At 41.5% G+C, this 24,445-nt stretch overlaps 1 protein-coding gene across 2 annotated transcripts in view; it reads right to left on the reverse strand.

Moving 5' to 3' along the window:
• Positions 1–24,445, reverse strand: part of ALDH3A2 (aldehyde dehydrogenase 3 family member A2) — a 79,490-nt gene that overhangs the window by 38,799 nt on the left and 16,246 nt on the right. For both annotated transcript variants that reach the window (XM_073615237.1, XM_073615238.1), the window contains exons 2-8: positions 22,416–22,591; positions 18,595–18,826; positions 18,109–18,194; positions 14,548–14,756; positions 10,459–10,576; positions 6,137–6,278; positions 4,240–4,406 (exon numbers count right to left, since the gene is read on the reverse strand). In XM_073615237.1, coding sequence (XP_073471338.1) covers positions 4,240–4,406; positions 6,137–6,278; positions 10,459–10,576; positions 14,548–14,756; positions 18,109–18,194; positions 18,595–18,826; positions 22,416–22,571 — 1,110 coding nt within the window. In that variant the 5' untranslated portion in view covers positions 22,572–22,591. The remainder of the gene's footprint in view (positions 1–4,239; positions 4,407–6,136; positions 6,279–10,458; positions 10,577–14,547; positions 14,757–18,108; positions 18,195–18,594; positions 18,827–22,415; positions 22,592–24,445) is intronic.

Here is a 24,445-nt window from a genome sequence, read left to right on the forward strand (position 1 = left end):
ACCAGTTTAGATCTTTGAGATCTAAAATGGGCCTGACATCCCCGCTTGGCTTTGGAACTGTGAAGAGGTTTTAATAAAACCCCAAACCTTGCTCTTCCAGTGGGACCACCGATATTACTCTTTGAGACAAGAGATGATCCAAGGCTAGAAAGAGAGACTTCTTTTTCACTGGATCTCTGGGAACATTTGATCTGAGAAAACGAGAGGGGGGGGGGGGGGGGGGGGGGACTCTCGGAACTCTAATTTGTATCCTAGAGAAATTGAGGAAGCTACCCATCTGTCTTGATATTGTTCCTGCCAGATCCTTGAAAACTGTAGAAGCCTTCCCCCCACTCGAGCGAGCAGGGGTGCACCTTCACAAGGATTCTGTTTTGTGGGTTTCTTCCCCCAGGTCCTTTTTTGGCTCTGGGGCTGACCGAGGTTTACCTCTTGAACCTGATAGTGGAGGCCATTGAGACTGCCTGGAGGCTTATGCCCCTGGCACTGGAGAAGAAGCGCGATTAAAAGAAAAATACTTAAACTTCTTTTTAACCAGTAAAAGGGAACTGTTCCCGTTAGAAATTTTTTGGATATACTTATCCAGATCGTCTCCAAACAACCGTTCACCATGAAAAGGGAAAATGGCCAAGAGCTTTTTGCATGGCGCTTCGGCTGGCCAATTTTTCAACCATAGGATTCTACACACATGTACCAGCCCTAGCATGAGCCGTGAGGCTGGAGAATAGAATCTTTCATAGCGTCTACTGTGAAACACAACGCTTCTGATATCCCGGCCAACTCCTGGGCCTGCTGATCAGGATAACTTTGAGTACCTCTATAAACTGGTACTTTAAGGACTTAGATACCCCAATCACTGCCAGTGCAGGTTGAACATATATAGTTTTTAAAAAGGTACTCCAACTTCTTATGCGTTGGATCCTTTAACATGAGCATTGTCTACTGGACAAGTCAGATTTTTATTTAAAGATGATATAGCAGCGTCAATTGCTGGAATTCCTGACTTCTTATAAAACTCTTCCTCCATAGGATAAAGTATTGAAAACTTTTTTGGAGGAAAAAACTGTTTATCTGGGTGCTCCCACTCAGAATACATTAGCTTCCTTAGCCATGAATGAATAGGAAAAGAATGAACAGATTGGGGAGGCTTTAGTGAACCCAAACCAGAAGTGGGCTCATCGACCAACTGCGTTATTGGCAGTAAAAATGTGGAGCGGACCAATTCAGGGAGGGACTGTACCAACAATCTTTCCTGTGAACCTGACACTTCCATATCAGGTTCTTCAGAAGAGGAGACTTCAGCCTCTTCCTGGTCCTTTGAAAGGAATTTATCATCTCTTGCTCCTTGTTCCTCTGCAAGAGGGTCCTGAGCAATGGACAGGGACCTGCTGCTCTTAGTCCCACTCTGGGATGCAAGTAAAGCATCAATCTTTTGCTCCAAGCTTAAAATGGTTGAAGATAAAAAAAAAAACCTCCTTAGCGATATACACAGGGGCTGCAGTGTTAAGAGCAGCTGCAACCCTTGCCCCTCCTGATGACTCTGAGCAGCCATATTACTCTCAGGGGAGGATGCCATCTTTTTTGCGATGGTTCTAGGCTTTCGTGTGACTGTAGCAGTCCTTTTAGAGCCCTTTTTTGAGGTGTTTTTTCACCCCCCTTCCGACCATAGCCCAATGCACAAAGCAGAGGTACTACCAGAAGGAATGCATCCACTGCTTGAGCAATAATCCAGCCCTGTTGCTGCTATTAAAGCTCAGCCTGATTCAGTAGTAAATTTGTCAAAAGGAATGCCTGTGTCATCAAACCTCTTATATGCCACCTTTGCTCTTGTGTCCCTCCTGCAGCATGGAACAGCACAAATGGTGCCTTTTAAAACATACCCTCCCGTGCTGGACGTTGCAGGATGCCAATGCTGTGCTAAGCCCCACCCCCACGTCGTCTACGGCCCTTCCCCTCTTTTTTTTAAAAGAGCCCTTTCCCGCACGGGCTACTGATCCTATGGGGTCCACAGGGAGGAAGGAGAAATGGCGAGGGGGGGTCTGAAAGCCGCCGAGCGGCTTGCCGTTCACGCCTTTTTTTTTTTTTTTTTAAACTCTTGTGCAGCTCTTTCCCCAAGAAGAGGGGAAGAAAAAAAACGGCATAGGGGGCGTCTGATGAGGAGAGGGAACCCCCCTCAGACTTACCGGAGGTCTGCTGCTTGGCTGGAGGAAGAAGAACTGCTGCTTCCTAGACATAACGTGGGCTGAGAAGCATGAGACGGTAAGTGCTCAATACAGCCCCCAGTGGTGACACATAGGCATGACAACACTTACTAAATTTAACCGCTTGCCGCCCGCCGGCTGTCATATGATGGAGAAGGCGGCGCAGCTCTCGTTCTGGGAGGGCGTCATATGACGCCCTCGCCTTCCCTACCCACCAGGGGGCGCGCCGCCGCCGGCAATCACGCACGCCCCGCCGTGTCACTGGGCACCCGATGCGCGTGCCCGGCGGCCGCGATGTCCACTGGGCACGCGCGATTGCCCGGTAACACGGCAGGACATGGATCTGTGTGTGAAACACACAGATCCACGTCCTGTCAGAGAGGCGAGGAGACCGATCTGTGTTCTCAGTACAGAGCAACACAGATCGGTCTCCTCCCCTTGTGAGTCCCCTCCCCCTTCAGTTAGAAACATTCCCTAGGAACACAGTTAACCCCTCGATCACCCCCCTAGTGTTAACCCCTTCCCTGCCAGTCACATTTATACAGTAATCAGTGCATTTTTATAGCACGGATCGCTGTATAAATGTGAATGGTCCCAAAAATGTGTCAAAAGTGTCCGATGTGTCTGCCACAATATCGCAGTCACAATACAAATCGCAGATCACCGCCATGACTAGTAAAAAAATAAATAAATAATAAAAATGATATAAATGTATCCCCTATTTTGTAGACGCTATAACTTTTGCGTGAACCAATCAATATACGCTTATTGCAATTTTTTTTTACCATAAATATGTAGACGAATACATATCAGCCTAAACTGAGGAAAAAATTTGTTAAAAAAAAAAAAAAAAATGGATATTATAACAAAAAGTAAAAAATATTGTGTTTTTTTTTCAAACTTGTCCCTCTTCTTTTGTTTATAGCGCAAAAAATAAAAACCGCAGATGTGATCAAATACCAGCAAAATAATGCTCTATTTGTGGGGAAAAAATCATGAAAATTTCATTTGGGTACAGTGTTGTATGACCGCGCAATTGTCATTCAAAGTGTGACAGCGCTGAAAGCTAAAAAATGGCTTGGGCAGGAAGGGGGTCAAAATGCCCTGTATTGAGATGGTTAAAGGAGACATTTCATAAGAATTTTTTTTTTTTTTAATTTCTTAGAAAACTCCACTTACCTTTCCCGCCACAGGGTTCTCTGTGGTAAACCAACAGACCCAATCTTCACCCTTCACGGTGGGTTCCGTTAAACCTTCAGGAGCTGGGAATCCTCAAGGAAACCCACAATCCTGGACCTGCAATAGCACCACCGCCAGTAAAAACTTTATGGCCTTAATACCAAAAAGTACTGGATCCTGGGGTCCAGCTCTCTAAAAAGAGAAGTGTTACAGGCAAGACCTCGTTTCTTCGGATACGAGGCCCGGGTACCATTCAATTCGACCAAAAAGACACTTTGAATGGATCCGGCTATATGGCTAGCCCCAGCAAGGATTGCTCCAGAGGAGCTCAGCACAGCACATCTTTACTTGTGACCAACACCTTAGACACTGACGAAAAAACTGAGGTACTCCCGGTAGTGGGAGGGGTTATATAGGGAGTGCACTTTTTGTCTTAGTGTGTGCCAGTGTCCATCACCTGAAGGTGGCCTATAACCCACATAGTAACTACTATGGCTCTGTGTCCCATGATGTATGATAAGAAAGAAACTATTCACACACTAAAGCTCGCCATACATCATACAATTTTCTTATTCAATTTCCTGTAGATTTACCTTCAACTATGTAGTGCAAGGGACTACCACATCTTGTGCAGGCAGTAAGAGCAGCCACAGAATGACTCTGTACACATTACAACTTAGCAGCAACATCATACAACTTTTATTTAGCTGCTGCTGACTTTAAAACCATGCAAGTACATATATGCTTGGTTGTAGGCACATTTGGTCTTAAACAACCAAACTAACCCAGCAGTCTTTTGCATTTAAATATATTAAGATCTAATAGAAGAGCAATTTTTCTGGTAACTGAGCTGACTTCTTACCTTTTTGTCATTTGCAAATGCATACAGTGCAAGGGGCTTTTCTTTCTGGTTTATGAACTGAATGGCTTCATCTACATTTTGTACAGTTATAATAGGAAGGAGTGGGCCAAAAATCTCTTCCTGCATGACCTTAGAGTCTGCTTTAACATCAATCAGGACAGTTGGTTCTGGAAAAAAATAAGTCTTTATTCAATGTTTGAAATCTATATTTCTGTGTAAGTATTGGTTTTTGTAGCTTCCCACTTCATAAGTTGAAATGTATACACATGGTTCCAAAACATGGATATACACTATTATATTGGTTCCTCCCGGTACATTCAAGGGCAAAACAGAAATATATGTCAAAGTAGATTTGAAGTCACAGTTTGTAGTCAAGTTTATACAAACATGCTATGGTTCAAATCCAAATATCTTTTTTATTTATTTATTTAAAACAGCCAATAAATAGCTTTCTTCATTTTTTTACTCTAACCATGTGACTGAACATCCCTCTGTGCGCCGTGTGTGTGCCAGGGCAGTGGGAGGGGTGTAAACCACAGCCAAAAGCTAGCGCAGATCTCACAGACAACTTGATGCACTCTTTTTCTCTGAAATATTGATTTAGATTCAATACAGGAGCAATTATCAATCAAACACTTTCAGGCAAGATGAGAGCCATATACAGTATGTCTGTCATGTTGCAGATTGACAATGGGACTCTTCAGCCTGGAAGCATTCATTTGATGCCGACAAGGTTACCAAGATTAGGAGCCTGTGGGTGTCAATGTCACCCTAATGCAGGAAGCAGTAAAAAAAAAAAAAAAGCCTAGTATTGGGACGATAAACAGGTATTTTTCTAAATGTATAAAAACATACATCAAAATACTGCAATGCTATAATGCACAGGCAAAAGGGAAACTATTTTTTTTTTGTTAGGGTTCACATACATAGTGATCAGGGCTGACTAGCTACTAGTTCAATTCTAGACCTCATAGAGACATCGCTTTGCAAGCTCCAGCTACCAACTAGGAAACGAAAGTCTCACACCGTTTTACTGTATGTACCACCTTCTCTAGCAAGTAGAGGACAAGTGTAATTGCAAGAATATAGTGGGTTAGTTTGTTGTGCGAGCAGAACCTTTTCGAAAGCCTGGGTGGCATGACGGATGAAATGATGGAAATCGCAAAAATCTCTCCCCCTTATCTCTGGCCATGGTAGCAGCATACAGGCGTTTGATCAGACCAGATGAAATCCCCCTCCAAAATCCCAGTACTGATGCACTACTACACTACTTTTACCATTAAAAAAATTAAAATGTTAGTACAACCTCTTGCCAATTCAATTAAAGCGAGCAACAAGCTCCCAACCCTCAAACAGTAACGCACTTAGGCCCCATACTTATAACCTTTCCAAACGACATTCCTTCCACATCGAGACTTTTGTACCGCAACCTCTGATCCAACATATCAATTCCCCTATTTTCATGGTTGTGTCTAATCCTCAATTCTTCAAAAACCACTACAATCCATCCTCTTTGAGGGATGCAACCATATACAGTTCCAAAATAGTTATACATAAATCCAGGCTGGAGTCCAGCAATATTTAAAATGCTCTATCATGTGTGCTAATTATAATTAACATACTATCATTAACCCTCTGCTGCCACTTAACACATATGTCCAACAGCAGAGAGGGTGGGCTTTGCCTCCCACATGCATCCATGGACAGCAGAGAGTTTTGTCATAGACAGCTCTCAGCATGTAATCATGATCCAAAGTCAGTGGGACCAGCTCCTAATCATGTGACCACTGTGACAGCCAAACACAGCGGTCACGTGACTGGCCGATCTTTCCTGCCCCCTAGCTGTACAGACCTTAATAAAGGGATGTCAGGGTTGTGAGACAAGGGGTTAACTTACCAATATAGCAGGTATTCTCTTCATGTTGCCCTCCAATAGCAACCTTCTGTCCTTCTAACAAGGAAAGAATACGCTTGAAATGGCGCTTGTTAATGATCCGCTCATAATCTGGAGATTCCTTGGGGTTTTCTCCATAATATTCCTAAACAAGAAAAATGTATATAATTAACATAGTCAAAAAAAAGGGGGGGGGGGGAATCCTGATTTGTTGATCTATATTTAAATTGTTAGCCGAATTTAGTGAAGTGTTTGATATACTGTACCTCCTTTATTCTGTTCAGTATTATCAAAGTATTACTACATTTATATAAAAAAATTTAAAGTTATTGGACTTTTTGGGGTATACTGAGCAATACAGTAGTATTTGGAGCTTGAGGGTTGGTGCTTGGGGGTTTATGGAGCAGAAAAAGAGCGAAAATATTATAAAAAGGCTGTTGAAAAAAAAAAACAATCAAATCAGTACAATTTACTGTGAGAATTATAATTGCTGTTACCTAAAGTGATTTTACTTCCACCTACAAACAATATTATGTGCCAACAAACAGTGCTACGCTACTAAAATATCTTATAATATTACTAATCCGTAAAAAATAATAATATCATACAAATTGATATTGCGCTATTAAATGTGTACAAAACTATTAATGTGAAAAATCTTATAACAAAAGTTCATGTGAATAATGCTTGATTGGTGAATACATTTATAGCAGGATTTTCTTCAAACAGTGCAAACAAGGACGAGTGCTCTCTATCACCAGTTTCACAGGCCGCTCACCTCATAGCAGAGAAATATCAGCAGTTATCCCCTCTGGGGAAATGACGACACCTGGCAAACTTATGGATCACAGACCCCCTTAGATGAATGGCTCCTCAATAGTGTTCCAAGAACCCGGATCATCTTGCACAATGAATATCAGGATGGATATTAGGGATTCGCCTGGCAAGGCTGCTGCACAGCCACAGACTAAGTAAGAGGGTTGAGCAAGGCAGGCAAGTACCAAAAGCGCCTACAGAACGCAGGTGGAAAGGAAAAGGAAAGGAAAGGGAAAATAATCATCTAAGAAACCCTGGGAACAAGGGGATGGCGATCTTTCCCAATAAAAAATTGGCATCAAAGTAGCCCGGTACCAGGTCAAGCTCTAGAGAAGGGAAGGCAAGATAGGCTCCCTAGACCACAAAGGTTGGCATCTGCCACTGTGGAGAGGGTTGGGAAGGGCGCATCAGGTCTCACGACATGGTCTGAGCGCTAAAGCCAGGGAGGACATGCCATGCAAAACAAAGGAGCAGGGACTCTAGATTATGGAATGAACCTCCTCAAGTAACAGGAATTGGGTATTAGGAATTAGGGACCTCGGAGCAATAAACTACCCCTGAGTGGTCTCAAAGTAAAACCTGCAAAAGAGAAAAAAAAAAAAGTAAAAAAAACAAACAAAAAATAGTCTCATAAGAGGCAACTGAATAGCGCCAACATAAAGGCCACCAAGAAATGTATTTGTTTTTGTAGCATTAGGCACAGACAAGAATGTCATGCTGAAGGAGTCAGGATGGACCTTGGTACCTTGACAATTAAAAGTAAAGGAAAACAAAATCACATAAGGGTGTAGGCACAGCCTTTAAAAGGGAGAATGGAGAGCAGCAGCTGTCAGGTACCGGATGCCAGAAACAACGTTTAGGATGCCTATTCACTGCTTGGCTCAGCGGTTGAGAAAAAAACCCCGATAATCCAACTCCAGAAAAAGACATGGTGAAGGGGAAAATCCTAATCTTAACAGTAACAAAAGGCTTACAGGGGTCCATGGACGGGAGGAGTACAATCCATTAAAGCTGCCTTCCCTAGAAGGGAAGAAAGTCCCTGACTTGAGAGCTAGCCGCAGGTGTACAAGAGTTTTGGTAATGCCTAACTAAAGAGTAGCTAAAGTGGCTGGGTCAGAGGAGAAGTCATGGGAGCTCAACTACTGAAATAGTTTATGCCAATGCATCTTGATAGCCATTTCAAAGGAAAATGTGAACTTGGATAATGGGGTATGAACCCTCTCCTCTTGGTAGCTGCCACAATTAATTTATCAAGGGAATTGCCAAACAGAAGCTCACCCTTAAATCTTTCCTGCACTGGTTCAGTCACCCAAGCTTTATGCGCACATGCACAAAAAGTAAAGACAGACAATCTGGAGATCTGACAGATCACATTTTACATGGAGTCTACACAGAATAGTAGGGCAGATGACAAGAGCTGTAACTCTGAATAAAGATAAGGATTATCTATATCAGGAGAAAGCTTATCATGGATTTCTCCAGCCCTGGTAGCTATGGTTTGGGCAACCACTAAAGGTGACAATGGCAGGCTGTATAGCAGGGCCTGCCAGCGCGAATGTGGACTTCAGAAGACTGTCAAAATGCCTATCCACTGAATCTTCAAAAGAAGGGTTATCTTCAATAGAAATGCTGTGTCCACAGTGCCAGCAGACCATTTTGTGCTACATAAAATTCTTATCCATAGGATACGAGGCTTCCAAGTTGTTAGAAAAGGAAAAAAAACTGTTTGGCCAATCATATATATGGCCCAACTTACCTGATTCAGAGTAGGAAAGAGCTTTCTACAGAAGGCCCTCTTTTTAGTGCAGTTTTTAAACATATGGCGGCTATGCAGTGCTAGTCATATTCATATCTATCCGAAGACTAGTACACACCACCTCGATCAATGAATCCACAGTAACCAACATAGGGAAGTAAGGAAGTAATGTCTGTCAGTTTTGGTGGTGAAAAAGATTAAGCCGCCACCCCCCTAGGATTCTGACAAAGCAAGTGTGTCTGGCTATTCTGGTTTTAGAGTCAGAGGAAGGTGAACCGAAGTCTGCACACTAAGTGCAGAAGTAGCCATTTTATCTGTTATGGGTCAGATACAATGGCTGTAAATTCTGCCTTGGTCAAACAGGTCACCTTTGCAGGCCTGTAGAGGAGTCGGAATCAGGGGCATGAAGCAGTGTCAGTGTTAGACCTCTCTAGAACAAGGTAACTACTATCAACTTGAGAGAAATTTGGAGTATCCTCAGGGCCTGTGGTGAACTCACCACTGTCTGTCTCTGTCTTCCCTCAAAGAGTCTTCTAAGGACTATGTCACTAGCCAGAAAGGAACTACCGGTTGGGAGGTGAAAAAAGAACATCAGATTAGAAGAGGTATATGGTATAATTGCATTACTCATTGTCAATAGTGAGACAATAAAGTTAGGGAATAAAGTGAGACAATAAAGTTTGGGAAAAACACTAATGCCGCGTACACACAAGCGGATTTCTCGTCGTAAAAAGATATGGCGGCTTTTCCGACGGGATTCCGCTCAAGTTTGCCTTGCTAAAGTTCGCTGAGCTTACGACCGTCAAGAACGCGGTGATGTACAACACTAGGACGAGCCAAGAAAATTAAGTTCAATGCTTCCGAGCATGCATCGAATTGTTTCCGAGCATGCGTAGGAATTTTGCACGTCGAAATTGCCACAGACGATCGCATTTTCGCATAGGAACTTTTTCCGACCGAAAAATTGAGAGCATGCTCTCAATCTTTTGCTGGCTGGAATTCGGCCAGCAAAAGTCCGATGGAGCATACACACGGTCGCATTTTCCGACGAAAAAGTCTTTTGCGGGCCGAAATTCTGATCGTGTGTACGCAGCATTAGAGTGCCAGTCCCCACCTGTGCCGTATGAACCGATTGTGTACATAGCACTGCAGTATGTCTTGTAGAATAAGGTTGTGTTGTATAAGAGGGTACTGGGAAATCCTGTCTTATATTGTCCAGGCCACTGGTCTCATCCAATGTCCAGGCTTTGCCCATCACGATGGGCATACCCTCAAAGGGGTCTTCAGTGTTTGGGTACCATAAGACTAGACCAAGGCCATGGACCTGTATCACACTCTGGGGCTACCTAAATTGTTGCACCACAATGAAGGAGGTAAATAAATCTGGTGAAAAAAAAAATAGTAGGAAATTCTTTCCAAGTAGAAAAGGCGTCCATCACCTAAGAACATTAGCACAAAACTGGAGCCTCACAGAGGGAGCGGAATTATATGGAGACACAAAGGAGCGAACACAGTGAAACTTTTTGCCTTGTCCAATCATCAGATAGCAGCATATAATCCATGATCTATGAATTGATTACTGTGTCTCGCACAGTAAAAATGCACATTTTCAGTCGAGTGAAAAAAAAGATTAGAACTTTTGCTGTGCATGCCTTTATGTCCCGGTGAAAACTGCTTTCCCCTGTTTTTAAGCTCTGGATTCACTTATTCTTAACACCCAGATGATGGACCAGTCTTGTCCGCTTTTACTTACTTTTAGTGTTTCCTTGATTTTCTCAAGTAGATTACCTTGGATGGATTTCTCACACAGGATATAATCAGGAGCAATACAAGTCTGACCACAGTTCATAAATTTTCCCCAGGTTATACGTCTACAAAAAAAAAAAAAATCATAATAAAAAGTCAGCTCTGAAAGCAAAATTGAAAGACGTCACACAGACTTTTAAAGCCACTTTTCAAAGCAATGCCCTAAACTAGCATGTAACCTCTAGGTTTGGGAGTGTCAGTTTCTCTCTGACGCTTCTGAGATTAAAAGGTTCTTTTGTGACAGATCACCCATAAATATGCCAACTGAAACCAGAACAGCAGCTTTGCATCAACTGCATATTTCAGGATGTAACTACTAGGTGTTGCTACTGCAGCATATGTATTAGCTACCTAAAATTGAAAAATCAAATCTTTGAACTCACCTGCAGGACTGCATTTCCCAGCATTATAAAAACCTTTTAACTGGGTTCAAGTCCAGAACAAAATTTACAATTTGAATCTGTGGCAGTTCCACTTTTTTTTTATCCACGATATATAGTGCAATGTTTTTCAGATATAAGTGTAAGGTCTCATGTACACTGCTGCTGGTAAAACGGACTTTCAGAGGCGGTTGGCTGCTTTTTTCAGCTGCCCCAGAACTCATTCAATGTTATCTTATGTGTACATGTACACAGGTTTGTTTAATGTCGTTTTTAGGCAGTTGCGTTTAGAGGCTTTTCTTTGAAGGCAAAAAAATGAGTTCAGACCCCGAAGTTTCCGACGTTTCAGACGTCAAACGTGTCTAAACGCGGTACCGGCATTTAGCCACGCTTTCGTTTAAAAGCGTTTTTAAAAGGTGCCCTATTTTTTTTTTACAAAACGTAAAAATGATAGCAAATGATGAAAAAACACTAAACAAATATTTAAAATACTTGTAATTGCTTGCAATGCTTCATAGACCATTTATATACCCCTAATGAGCCCAAGATCTAATCCAATACACCACTAGCTGTACATACAGGTTGGAAAAATATCCTACAGACATGTGCTGCGCAATGAATGGATGAGTCCAGTAGCGTCGAAGTCTGGTCCTCGCACGCAATTTCCGACGTCTTTCTAGCCTCATCAACAGCAACGTCAGGAGCATTTCCTCACATATGCTCATTATGGGATCCATAGTAAAAGCACCGAAATTGAGGTAGATACAAGTACACTGCTCCTCTCTCAGCTGCTGCTACTCACTCTTGTCTCACAGAATGGCTGAAATTGTTAAATACTGTTTTTTGGGCTTTGGGAGGGTCTTATGATGTTATCTCAAATAAACACTCCTAGACGTGAACGCGGCTAAATGTGACTAAACGCGGCATGCAAATGCGTCTAAACGGGTATTTTTTAAACGCCGGTTTCATGCTGTCAAATAAATCGTTCAGAAGAAGTTGCCTCAGCGTCCCGTGTACATTAGGCCTAAGGTGTGGACGGAGGAATCTCCATTCCTGACTATTGTATTCTGATAACAGCAGCAAGCGTGGCTGTCTGAATACCGAAACAGTGACTGCAACTCATAGGGTGCAGTCCCTGTTCAGTTAACAATTTTCTATCTGATTTAGTCAATTTTTCAATAGAAGCTTGTAGCCAATCCTGCAGGAATCTTCTGACATTTGAGCTGTGTATAGCTAGCTTAAGAGATCATTTTGATATATTGTAAATAGTGTTATTAATGTGTATGATAAAGCTGAACTACACACAAAAAACTATATATACAAAGTGGAAATAAATAAATATATGGGGCATTTTTACTTCTGTCCATCCAGTCCTAAGATTTACACAGTCCCGTCACATAGCACACCCAGGTCAGGAGACAGACATATTTGCTTATTATATATGCAGGCTCTACCTCCTGATATGAATTGCTACACAAATAATGTGTGCTTTACTGCTTCTTTTTTACAATGCAACTCTAAAAGGCGGGTATAGATTCGAACAGCACACAGGGACCGGCCGAGATTCGAATCATCTATTGGCAGGCTTATTTGCACAACAACCACAACACATCTGCCTGGCTCCTTGTGCCCAGTCTGTGCATAGATTGCAAGCTGCATATCCACAGCCTGTTAATATTGCTAATGCCTAGCACGCACAATCAGAAAAACGGATGAAAAATACCGCTTTTGAATCTATCGTCCGATAACCTGATCGTTAGTACACAGCTTTCGAGAGCTGATTCCGACAGTTCATGCGAAATTATCTGAAGGGACAAACATTAAAATTGTTCTCGTACAATATCAGAACGTACAATTTTCATTAAATCAATACAGTATTTGTAGCCCTCAAAAAAAAAAAAAAAAAAAAAAAAAAAAAAAATCGGAAGACCAAGACCACGCATGCTCAGAAATGAAAGAATACATTACAATACAACACATTACATCCCTTCTGAAGTTGTATTCTGTTGTAATTTGTCGTAATCTGTTGTACGAGAATTTTCACAACTCTTTTTTTGAATCAAAGAACTTTTATTAAGAAAATAAGAGACATTTTAATATACAGACAGTCAATTGTTTAGCCACACAACCAGATTTAACAAGAAGTGGACATGGAAACCTCAAACATATCACAACATATGATCTTCATACTGGAATACCACTGCCCTGTCAGTAAGGGTTCATAAACTAGTTATAGTCACCCACCGACTCATTTCCATTAATATGATACCCCCCTTTAGCTAGCCCCATGTAGACAAAGGAACCCAGACTCAGAGGAAGCACTCTTAGTTAGAAAATACTTAATATTGCATTAGTCTGTGAAGAATAAGTTGTGAAGGCGCTACTCCTGGCGTGTCCAACCAACATTGCCATATATTTTGGAACATCTGTGGAGAGTTCCTATAAGTATTTTTTTTTCCCGAATAAGGATAGTATTGACCGACTGGATCCACTGCATGCATGTCGGAGTTTGATCAGACAGCCAAAATCTCGCATTTTGTTTTTTGGCAAGATATAAGAGCCAAATAAGGGCACAACTTTAGTAACCTCTTGATTTTCGATAGGAGACTAGCATGCAAAAAAAAAAACAGAAAACAAAAACGACAATCATTCGTCTGATAGTCTCATTGCATGTAGGAGACTTAAGGCAGGTAGTGTGTACAATTTCCATATCACAGATTGATAAGGAACAATTAGGCCTCATGCACACAGGGCGTTTGCCCATCTTTACTGGACACCTCTCCTACAGGCAGCAGCATTTTGGCACAAAAAAAAGCATGATGCATGTAAACGCACATAGACACCTTTAGGGCGTCAAGTGCTTGATTCATTTCATTGGTCATAATAATAATTTAAGCTGGCCACTGAAATGAATTAACTGCTGCTTGCTGCAGCTAGCATTACCACGCATTTACACGTGTCAAGCGTTTTTTTCTGCCAAGACACTGCTGCTCCTGCACGCACAGGCAGTGGGTTTTTTTCTGCTTCTATACACCTCTAAAAATGTATGTGTGCATGGACACAGTGGCCAACACGCAGAGGTGTTTAGAGGCAAAAAAAAAAAACAAACAACGGCCAGATGCCCCTAACAGTAGCATTAAAAACATCCAGTGTGTATGAGGCCCTAAAAAGTGTGGGCTCACACAAAAAGTACACTTACAGTTAAAATCTGCAAATAGTGACTTTCTGTAAAAGTCACCATTTGCATATCAAATGTCTACAATACCATTTGCACATTCCTCTCTTGCCATCTAAAATTACCTAGCCAATCATCACCCAACCATTAAAATCATAGGAGATAGCGCTTTTTAAATTGGCTTCTTTCTACAACAAAATATTGTTTGAAAAAGGACAAAGTGAGGGTTCTAACAAATAAAAAAAGACTAGCAAGTTATAAAAAGTTATAATAATTATTGCCAAGTGCTCAGTATGACAAACTGGACAAGGGTCATTACTGTATATTAAATTAGATGAACCCGATAACCATATGTGGACTACGACCCCAAAAGACAAGACATCAGTAGGTCGTCATGAAATGATTTTGCAAAAAATAGGAAGGGATGGCCTTCACAAAGCTACCCTTGATCTTTATTCTCCGGAGGAACACAAACACTCACCTGGCAGCAATGTCAATATCACAGTCTTTATCAATGTAACATGGACTCTTCCCTCCCAGCTCAAGGGTCACTGGAGTCAGATATTTAGCAGCTGCTGACATAATTATTTTGCCAACAGCGGTATTGCCCGTATAGAAAATGTGATCAAATCTTTCTGCAAGAAGCTCTGTTGTTTCTGGCACTCCGCCATTCACCACAGGGTACAGGTCCTTCAGGGAAAAGCAAAGATACAAGGAGACTAATGTAAACATAGAACTGATTTTTGCTGTGGAGATATCTCACACATACGGTCTTTCTTCTATAGTTACTATGAGGATTTTTTTTTTTTTTTTTTAAACAGGGCAACAAAAAAATGCTTTAAGAAATGTCAGGGGAATCATGTCTACAAATCTAAATATTTATCCAAATAAAGACATATGACTAAGCCCATGGACAGTGTGGGTGCTGTGCTGAGGTGGGACTGTTACCAAGAGTTCTGCTGCACCATAAAAGATGGTCTGTCTTCTGGATGATCAAAGGGATCTTGTTGTCTATTTAAAATTTTACACAATAATGCAGTCTGGCTCACTTTTGAGCCTACAGGTTAATTCAGCAAAGTCAAGGGCACTGGACATCTCGCTCCCCCCTGCACAACTTCAAACCATTCAACAAGACTTTCTGATATCGATGGGAGTGCTATAAAATCCTTGGGAGTCCACCAAATAACTACTCCACTCTCTTCCAAGCCATTTTTCCCCAACTCTTTCGGAACCTAAAGCTCTCTTGCAGAACTGGTCCAATTGTAACTGGTCTTGGCTGGGGCGTATTGCGGCCATAAAAAAAGACGCTCATACGCAAATTGTTATGCTTATTTCAAGTCTTGACAATTCCGATTCCCTCTTCAATGGTGCGTTCCATCCAAACTCAGGTGATGCACTTATTTGGCAGGGTGGGCAACCCAGAACCTCTAAGCAAGTTATGTACCAGACCAGATTGAAAGGAGGATTAGGCATCCCGAACATCTTGCAATGCTACCAGGCTGCACAACTAACTAAATATCAAGCAAGCTCTGAGACCCCACTTTGGGTTGACCTGGAAGCAGTGGACTGTGCTCCCCTATCTATTCATATTCTGCTGTGGCTACAACCCGGGAAAATTATTACTGCACCCCATTACACAACACTTGCTGCAGCTTTGGGATAGTATCAAGTATTCAGGAGGTCTGCTGTCACCTCATTTACTGCTGTTGTCCATCATCTGCAACCCTTCCATTCCCCCAGCATATGATACCCATGGGGATTTTGAACACTGGAGTAAATCAAAGACAACTCGCCCACACTCTCTATTGACCTCCAGAAGGTTCAAATCCTTCACTGACCTCCAAAAATCCTACCATTTACCATCAACTTAACTATTTCGATACTGGCAGGTTAAACACTACGTGATGTCGATTGTATGCCTTGAGGGAGCCCCTTAACTATAGCGCCATTCGAGTCTAAATGCAACAATGATCCCTACCCAGTAGGGCTGATCTCTCTACTCTATGGAATCCTAACCACCAACCAACTGACACAACCACTAAGCTATGTTGGTAAGACTTCCACATACACCTTGATCCTAAACACTGGGATCAAATTTCGGCTATCAGGAAACTTTGTTCTTGCAAAGATGCAGCAGTGGAAGCTAACAACAGTGTACTACTTCAGAGGTACATGGTTCCCACTAAGTTAGCCCACATTAATCCTATAACTTCCACTTTCTGCTTCCACGGCTGCTCAGAGGCGGGCTCTTTTATTCATACTTGGTGGACCTGCCCTGTAGTTCAGCGACTTTGGCGACAGGTATATGATCAGATTTAAACCCCTTTTTCAACCGCCCTCCTCTTTACTCTTCCTATTCTGGCTTACCCTCCCTCTTACACTGTTTATTGGTTCAAACCTATTAGGTATACTGCATATGTGGCCCCTATTACACTTTACATCATCTGTATCATACCTAATGTTAACTCCTATAAGTGATATTTTTTCTTCTTTAAAAATAACAAACATGTCATACTTAGCTGCTCTGTGCAGTGGTTTTGCATAGAGTAGCCCTGATCCTCCTCTTCTTGGTTTCCTCGCTGGTGCTCCTGGCCCCTCCCTCCTGCCAAGTGCCCCCTCAGTGCAAGCAGCTTGCAATAGGGGCACCCAAGCAGGCTCGCTCCCGAGCCCTGGCTCTGCATGTCCATTCACACACAGAGCCGAGACTTGGCCCTGCCCTCTTTCCTCATTAGCTTACTGGCTGTGGTTGACAGCAGTGGGAGCCAATGCCCCCCCCCCCCCCCGCTTCTGTCTCAGCTAATGATGAGCAAGAGTCCCAAGAGAGCCGAGGCTCTCGTGCACATTGCTGGATCGCAATGGGGCTCAGATAAGTTTTAGGGGGGCTGTTGCTGCACAGAGAAGGTTTTTTACCGTCATGCATAGAATGCATGACGGTAAAAAACCTTGAGCTTTTATAACCACTTTAATATCATTATGTGCTTAACGAAGCATTAGCTCTTATGGTGCTTCGTTGATGACTGCTTTACCTTTATTCGCATATGCCATGCATACAAAAACAATGGATTTGTTGATCTTTGGCATCTTTGTATTTATTAAAACGTAATACTTTGGTGGAATCACTCCCATTGGTGGAACCATTTGCTTTATTGTAGTGCAAAGTGGCTGGCAAAATCTTCACACCCAACACTTTTGGGTGTGTTAGATGAAGAAATCCCTGTTGTGCTCTGTGGATCTATGAGACCAGGTAGTGAAGGAAGGAGACCTGCAACCAGGCACAGCGCTGGATCATGGTCAGGTTTAGGTAAGTGTTTTGGGGGGGGGGGGGGGGGGGGTGTTGGGGGAACAGTTTTTTACCTTAATGCAGGGAATGCGCTAAGGCCGACCATGGTTCGAATATCGGCCGGTTCAGCAGCAACCGGCTGAGATTCTAACCATTAATGGGCAGGCTGAATGTACCTAGTTTATTGATTGATCAACTTTGGCTTCAACCAGCGCGCAGGATTCTCTTGCGACTATAATCATTGTCTTCTCCCGTCCGCATCGCCGGGAGAAGACAATTGATGATTTCCCTGTCAGCACTGTGGTTGCAGGCAAGAAATTTGCTTGTGTATGGCTGCATAAGGTAAAAAAAAATCTTAGACCTTAGGACCACTTAAAGTGAATGGCTTCAACTCCTTTATTAAATCAAACTCATATGTTTGAACATATCCATGGTTCAGATGTGTTAAAGAGCACAAAGATGAATAATGTGTCCTATTTATTCTTATGATCCTAAAAAGACACACACGTAGCGTCATACTACAAGACATGCATTGTTTTCAATGAATGCACTTCAGTGAAAAGCAGAGTTGTGTGCTATCTTTACTGGCTTTATTTCTTTTCATCACTACCCCAGTAATAAGCTATTCTGATTCGATCATTCAGCTTTGATTAGGGCATGAGTTCAGCTGCAAGAAAGTGACCTGGGCTGAGCAAACTGTGCACAACTCAAAACCGTAAAACCATGGTGCAATTCGTTTAACAAAAACATATAAAGACATACCTTATCCAAGTACCGAGGGATAATTTTCTCCAACAGTTTGGCTGTGTGTTCACTCACTTCAGAAGGTTTAATCACCACAGCATTACCTAAAAAAAAAAAAAAGGGGGGGGGGGGGGGGGGGGACATAAATAGTACTTGATTTCATGTACACGCTCACACAGATACACAGCAGAGCACTTTTCATTTACACAAAGCTTTGCAAAATGTATTTATCAGTTCCAGAATAAAACATCACGCTTGCAGTTTTCGCTCTGAATCTATGGACTATATGTAAAATGGTGTCTAGAAGGTGACTACCAGTTTAATTGAAGCTAGTTAAATACATTTTTGACTTCTGTGTTGGTGTTGTGGTACTGTTATTGTAGGTATGTAGGGGAAATTGAAAAAAAAAAAAAATTATTATACGCATATATACACACACACACACACACACACACACACACACACACACACACACACACACACACACACACAACATGTCTGTACCTGCTGCAATGGCACCCACCACAGGCTGCAAGCAAACCACAAGTGGGTAATTCCAAGCTCCAATGACCAGGACAACACCAAGGGGTTCAAAGTTGATGAACACTTCATCTGATATGGTCATTAAATTCTTTTTGACATGTTGGGGTGCTGCCCATTCAGGAAGATTATCAATAGCCGATTCAACTTCACCCAAGAGACCCATTATTTCATAGGAGTAAGCACTTAATTCATTCTAGAAATAAAAATACTGTTTAGTACATAAGGCCTTAATTATTTACATATGAGTATCGTCCATCATTTAAACCAGATTAGATATAAAGCATTACTTTTAGCGCCCTTCGATCTCAGCACTAACTTTTACAAGTCTTGATAAGGCAAGTTCACGCCTTTAGTGACTAGTTCTGTGTTAGGGTTAGGCTAGGGTATATAGACATTTTAAGGTTAGGCTAAAATCCTGTTTTAGGAATAATATTTGAGCTACTGCCCAAACTTTCTTTTAATTTTTGGAGGGAGCGAGAGAGCAAGAGCGAGAGCGAGCGAGCGCATAGGTTAAGGTCCAACTGGGGTTCTAACCCTTACTCTTTCTATCCTAAACAAACAAAAAAAAAGGGCTTTGGCTAGGCATACACTTTAAGGGTTACTTTAGAATTGATGGTTCTTTCTAGTAGTTCCAGGCTTACAGTAAAATGTTATTACTAATGCCCCGTACACACGGTCGGATTTTCCGATGGAAAATGTCCGATCGGAGCGTGTTGTCGGAAATTCCGACCGTGTGTGGGCTCCATCGGACATTTTCCATCGGATTTTCCAACACACAAAGTTGGAGAGCAGGAGATAAAATTTTCCGACAACAAAATCCGTTGTCGGAAATTCTGATCATGTGTACACAAATCCGACGGACAAAGTGCCACGCATGCTCAGAATAAATAAAGAGATGAAAGCTATTGGCCACTGCCCCGTTTATAGTCCCGACGTATGTGTTTTACGTCACCGCGTTTAGAACGATCGGATTTTCCGACAACTTTGTGTGACCGTGTGTATGCAAGACAAGTTTGAGCCAACATCTGTCGGAAAAAAATCCTAGGATTTTGTTGTCGGAATGTCCAAACAAAGTCCGACCGTGTGTACGGGGCATAAGAGTTCTGAACATTGGTGGGCACTGTTTAATTTTAACTGTAGTTTCTCCAAACACCAATGTACCACGGTAATTATTCCCATATGTATGCAGGATCCCAGGGTTTTAGGACTTTATTACAGTGGTACCTCTCAATCAATCTTCAACTACCCTATGCTGACTGATGCAAGGATTTGTAACAAATAAAACTATCCTTGACCAGCTACGAAAGATTGCTGGGGCTCAAAAGATCAGAGTACAAGTCTGACACACTCTACTATCATTCAAAGGTGCCTTTAGTACAGTAATTCTGCTAGGTGATGATTACCTTTTGTTCTGGCTGTAATTTTGCCATATTAAAATCAATTTTTGGATTTGCTCACGGTATGTAATGTACTTTATTTAGTTCCATAAAATTACACATTTCATGACTTTTAATCCATTAATCTAAAACACCAGAAGCAACACAACGTAAAACAGAATTAACATTTTTTATTCTTGCTGCAGGTGTTTTAGCAGGAACACCGCTTCTGTCTTCTATAAAAGAAATAAAATGTAGAGGCTAAAACCACAGCACAGGGAACAGATCTACAGTGAGGGGAAAAAAGTATTTGATCTCCTGCTGATTTTGTACATTTGTCCACTGACATAGGAATGATCAGTCTATAATTGTAATAGTAGGTTTATATTAACAGTGAGAGACAGAATAACAACAAAAAAATATCCAAAAACTTTATAAATTGATTTGCATTTTAATGAGTGAAATAAGTATTTTGTGAGTTAACTAAGTAATTTGACCCCTTCGCAAAACATGACTTAATACTTGGTGGCAAAACTCTTGTTGGCAATCACAGAGGTCAGACATTTCTTGTAGTTGGCCACCAGGTTTGCACACATCTCAGGAGAGATTTTGTTCCATTCCTCCTTGCAGAACCTCTCCAAGTTTCGAGGTTGACGTTTGGTAACTCGAACCTTCAGCTCCCTTCACATATTTTCTATGGGATTAAGGTCTGGGGACTTGCTAGGCCACTCAAGGACCTTAATGTGCTTCCTCTTGAGCAACTCCTTTGTTGCCTTGGCTGTGTGTTTTGGGTCATTGTCATGCTGGACAACCCATTTTTAATGCCCTGGCTGAGGGAAGGAGGTTCTCACCCAAGATTTGACGGTACACAACCCTGTCCATCATCCCTTTGATGCGGTGAAGTTGTCCTGTCCCCTTAGCAGAAAAACATCCCCAAAGCATGTTTCCACCTCCAAGTTTGACGGTGGGGATGGTGTTCTTGGGGTCATAGGCAGCATTCCTCCTCCTTCAAACATGGTGAGTTGAGTTGATGCCAAAGAGCTTGATTTTGGTATTATCTGATCACAACACTTTCACCTAGTTCTTCTCTGAATCATTCAGATGTTCATTAGCAAAACTTCAGACAGGCCTGTACATGTGCTTTCTTGAGCAGGGGACCTTGCCAGCGCTGCAGGATTTCAGTCCTTCATTACGTAGTGGGTTACAAATTGTTTTCATGGTGACTATCGCCCTAGCTGCCTTGAGATCATCGTTTAGATACATTTTCCAAAACAACAAGTTCATTTACAGTCACCAGGTTACTTACCTTCCCTATGCTAGCTTAATGCTCAGTTCAGCCATCAGGAGCTCACAGAAATGACTTGAAGCTAAACAAGACCAAACTCTCTTCAGTTCCAGCAGTCAATGAGATGACGGGCAAGTGAAGAGAAAAAATGTATAAACAGCTGGTGTGGCTCCCAAATAAAGTGAACCTGTTGGGGAAACTCAAAATGGAAATGTATTTGTGTTGAATCCAGAAAGACTAAAGATGCTCTGTTCCTGATTAACTGGGCAAAATTTATATCACTTGGTGGCACTGTCTCCACCATTCTGCCAGACATCCTTAGACTGAAATAAAGCAAAGGAGCTGGGTGGAAAATAGTCAACTTAATAGCAACTGCATCCAATCAGAATACAATAGCCAACAGAGGAAGATCTGTTCATCCACGCTGTGGATGAAGAAATCTGAAAGATTACTTTTGTTCAGCCTGGCTTTTGGCAGAGCAATTTTCTTTCCCACAACAAAGGGTCAATTCCCCCAACAACACAGTTGGTGTAGATGGGAGAATCCCACCAGTGGAGCCATTGTGTTCTCTCAGCGAGGGGGGCTGGGGAAGCCATTCCTGCCAGAACAGAGTGATTATTGCTAGCGGCTTTAACAGCTGCTAGCAATAACTGCATGTAAAATCTGACAGGCTGGTTGTACCCAAGTTGATCGGTCAACTTGGGTACAACCATCCTTCCCATACATGGTTTGAATCTTGGAATGTTCCTGCTGAACTGGCCGAGATTGGATGGCTTTAGAACTTTTCAGTCATTTAATGTACATTGTATCCCCATTTTGGAGATATTCCTTCAAGAAGGAAAGGTAAAAATATATGGTAGCAACTAATCAGAATAATTTCCTACTTGTCTGAGTACATGATCTGATTAGCTGCCGTGGGCATGGCACACTATTCTCTCAACCATTATTTTTAAGAGTGTGATGGAATATCTTCAGGTGTCTTTTTCACCGTACATGAATGCAAAATTGAACATGTAACACGCTCCAAACATTAAACATAGCATAAACAGGAACAAAATGGGTTAGGCAAAGGTCATCACTGCTATGCATTATGATGATGCACAGTAAAAGAAACCACATACCTTGTGCAAGTCTGCAATTAGGGCTTTCCGAATCTCAGCATCATTTTCAATAATCATCCGTTTTAAAGCCTGGAGCTGCTGAATACGGAAATCCAATGAGCGTGTTTTGCCGGTGTTAAATGCCTGCTTTGCTCTGTCCACAATCTGTTTCATCATGGTGCTCTGTGTGTGTAAGGCTAAAAGAGTGACAGAAAGCAATGAAGTACACATTTTATTGACAAAGAAAAATGTTTGCAATCATACTTGCCAAGTGGATGCAAAACAAGTATTATACATATAAAAAATAATACTAGTGCAGCACTTGTAGTTTTAAAAAAGATACAGTGCAATAAAAAAAATTAGTAAAATTATTGTGATATAGAAAACTGTTAATATGCACACAAATGACAAAATACAAATGCAACAGTAAATGAATAGTAAATGAATAGTAAATGCCATGCTCTGATCAATAAAAAAAAAAAAATAAGCAATGAATGATTAAAGTTCAAAAACTCCAAAATGTTCATAAATCAAAAAATGAACGAAAAAAAGTCCACCGAGAAAATTAAATCCTTAGGTGAAGATGAAGATAGACATGTGAAGGTACAGTAGAAAAAACGCTGGCCACTGGTTTGTGCAATCCACCACCTGAGAGTAAAATGGACATGCTTTACCAGAAATTGTGGACTCATATACTGGTTTGTAATGAGTCAACTAAGCATAAGTGAGGTAACACCTCAACCTTGTCTTGCTGTATCGAATGGATGATCTGTATACACCCTATCACTGGTTGAATGAGGAGGTTCAACTTTAACCGAACAAATTCCCAACGAACAGCAAACATCAGAAAGGAAGGCCGCTCCCGAACATGTATGAAGGGAATGAACGGCAACAGTGTAAAATTGTACAAAAGCGTTTTTTGCAATAAAAGGAGTAAACTCTGTCGGCTTGATAAGCACATATAAAATCCAAAGATGCATCAAGAAAGAGACTTCAACGGCTCATGAGCGTCAGACGTGTTTCGTCCTATTGGACATGATCTGGGGTGTCCTATCATCCTATTGGACATCATCTTCCCCAGATGATGTCCAATAGGACAAAACGCATTTGGTGACACTCGTGAGCCACTGCAGTCTCTTTCTTGATGCATCTTTGGATTGTATATGTGCTTATCAGGCTGACTTCTGTAAATGTACATCTGTTTTTACAATAAAAAGCTCTTATACAGTTTTACACTGTGTTGCCGTTTATTCCCTACATACATGTTCAGGGGCGGCCTTCCTTTCTGACGTTTGCTGTTCGTTGGGTATTTGTTCGGTTAAAGTGGAACCTCCTCATTCAACCAGTAATAGGGTGTATACAGACCATCCATCCAATACAGCAAGACAAGGTTGAGGTGTTACCTCACATATGCTTAGTTGACTCATTACAAACCAGTATATGAGTCCACAATTTCAGTTAAAGCATGCCCATTTTACTCTAAGGTGGTGGATTGCACAAACCAGTGGCCAGCGTTTTTTCTACTGTACCTTCACACGGCTATCTTCATCTATTTCATTTTCTTTTTTCGTACATTTTTTGATTTATGAACATTTTGGAGTTTTTGAACTTTAGTCATTCATTGCTTATTTTGTTTATTGATCAGAGCATGGTATTTACTATTCATTTACTGTTGCATTTGTATTTTGTCATTTGTGTGCATATCTTCTATGTCACAATATTTTTACTAATGTTTGTTTATTGCACTGTATCTTTTTTCAAACTACAAGAGCTGCACTATTTTTTTTATTTGTTTACACAATTTGTCTAGTGAGTGCCAGGTGCTTTCCATTATCTCAGAGCGCAGTTTTCTATTTTCCAAGTAGATTATACATGCCTAAATAAATAAAAAAAAAAAAAAGCAATGGAAAATAAAAATGTATGTGGCTCATGACATTACTAATTATGGCCAAGCCTTCAATTATGTTTTTTTACCTATATTCTGGACTGCAAATAGCTGCTACAGTTTATATGAACTACAATATGGCACCTTTAATTCAGTCAGCAATGAG

The sequence above is a fragment of the Aquarana catesbeiana genome, linkage group LG02 (genome assembly GCF_042186555.1).
Source record: "Aquarana catesbeiana isolate 2022-GZ linkage group LG02, ASM4218655v1, whole genome shotgun sequence".
In the NCBI taxonomy this organism is placed as follows: domain Eukaryota; kingdom Metazoa; phylum Chordata; class Amphibia; order Anura; family Ranidae; genus Aquarana; species Aquarana catesbeiana.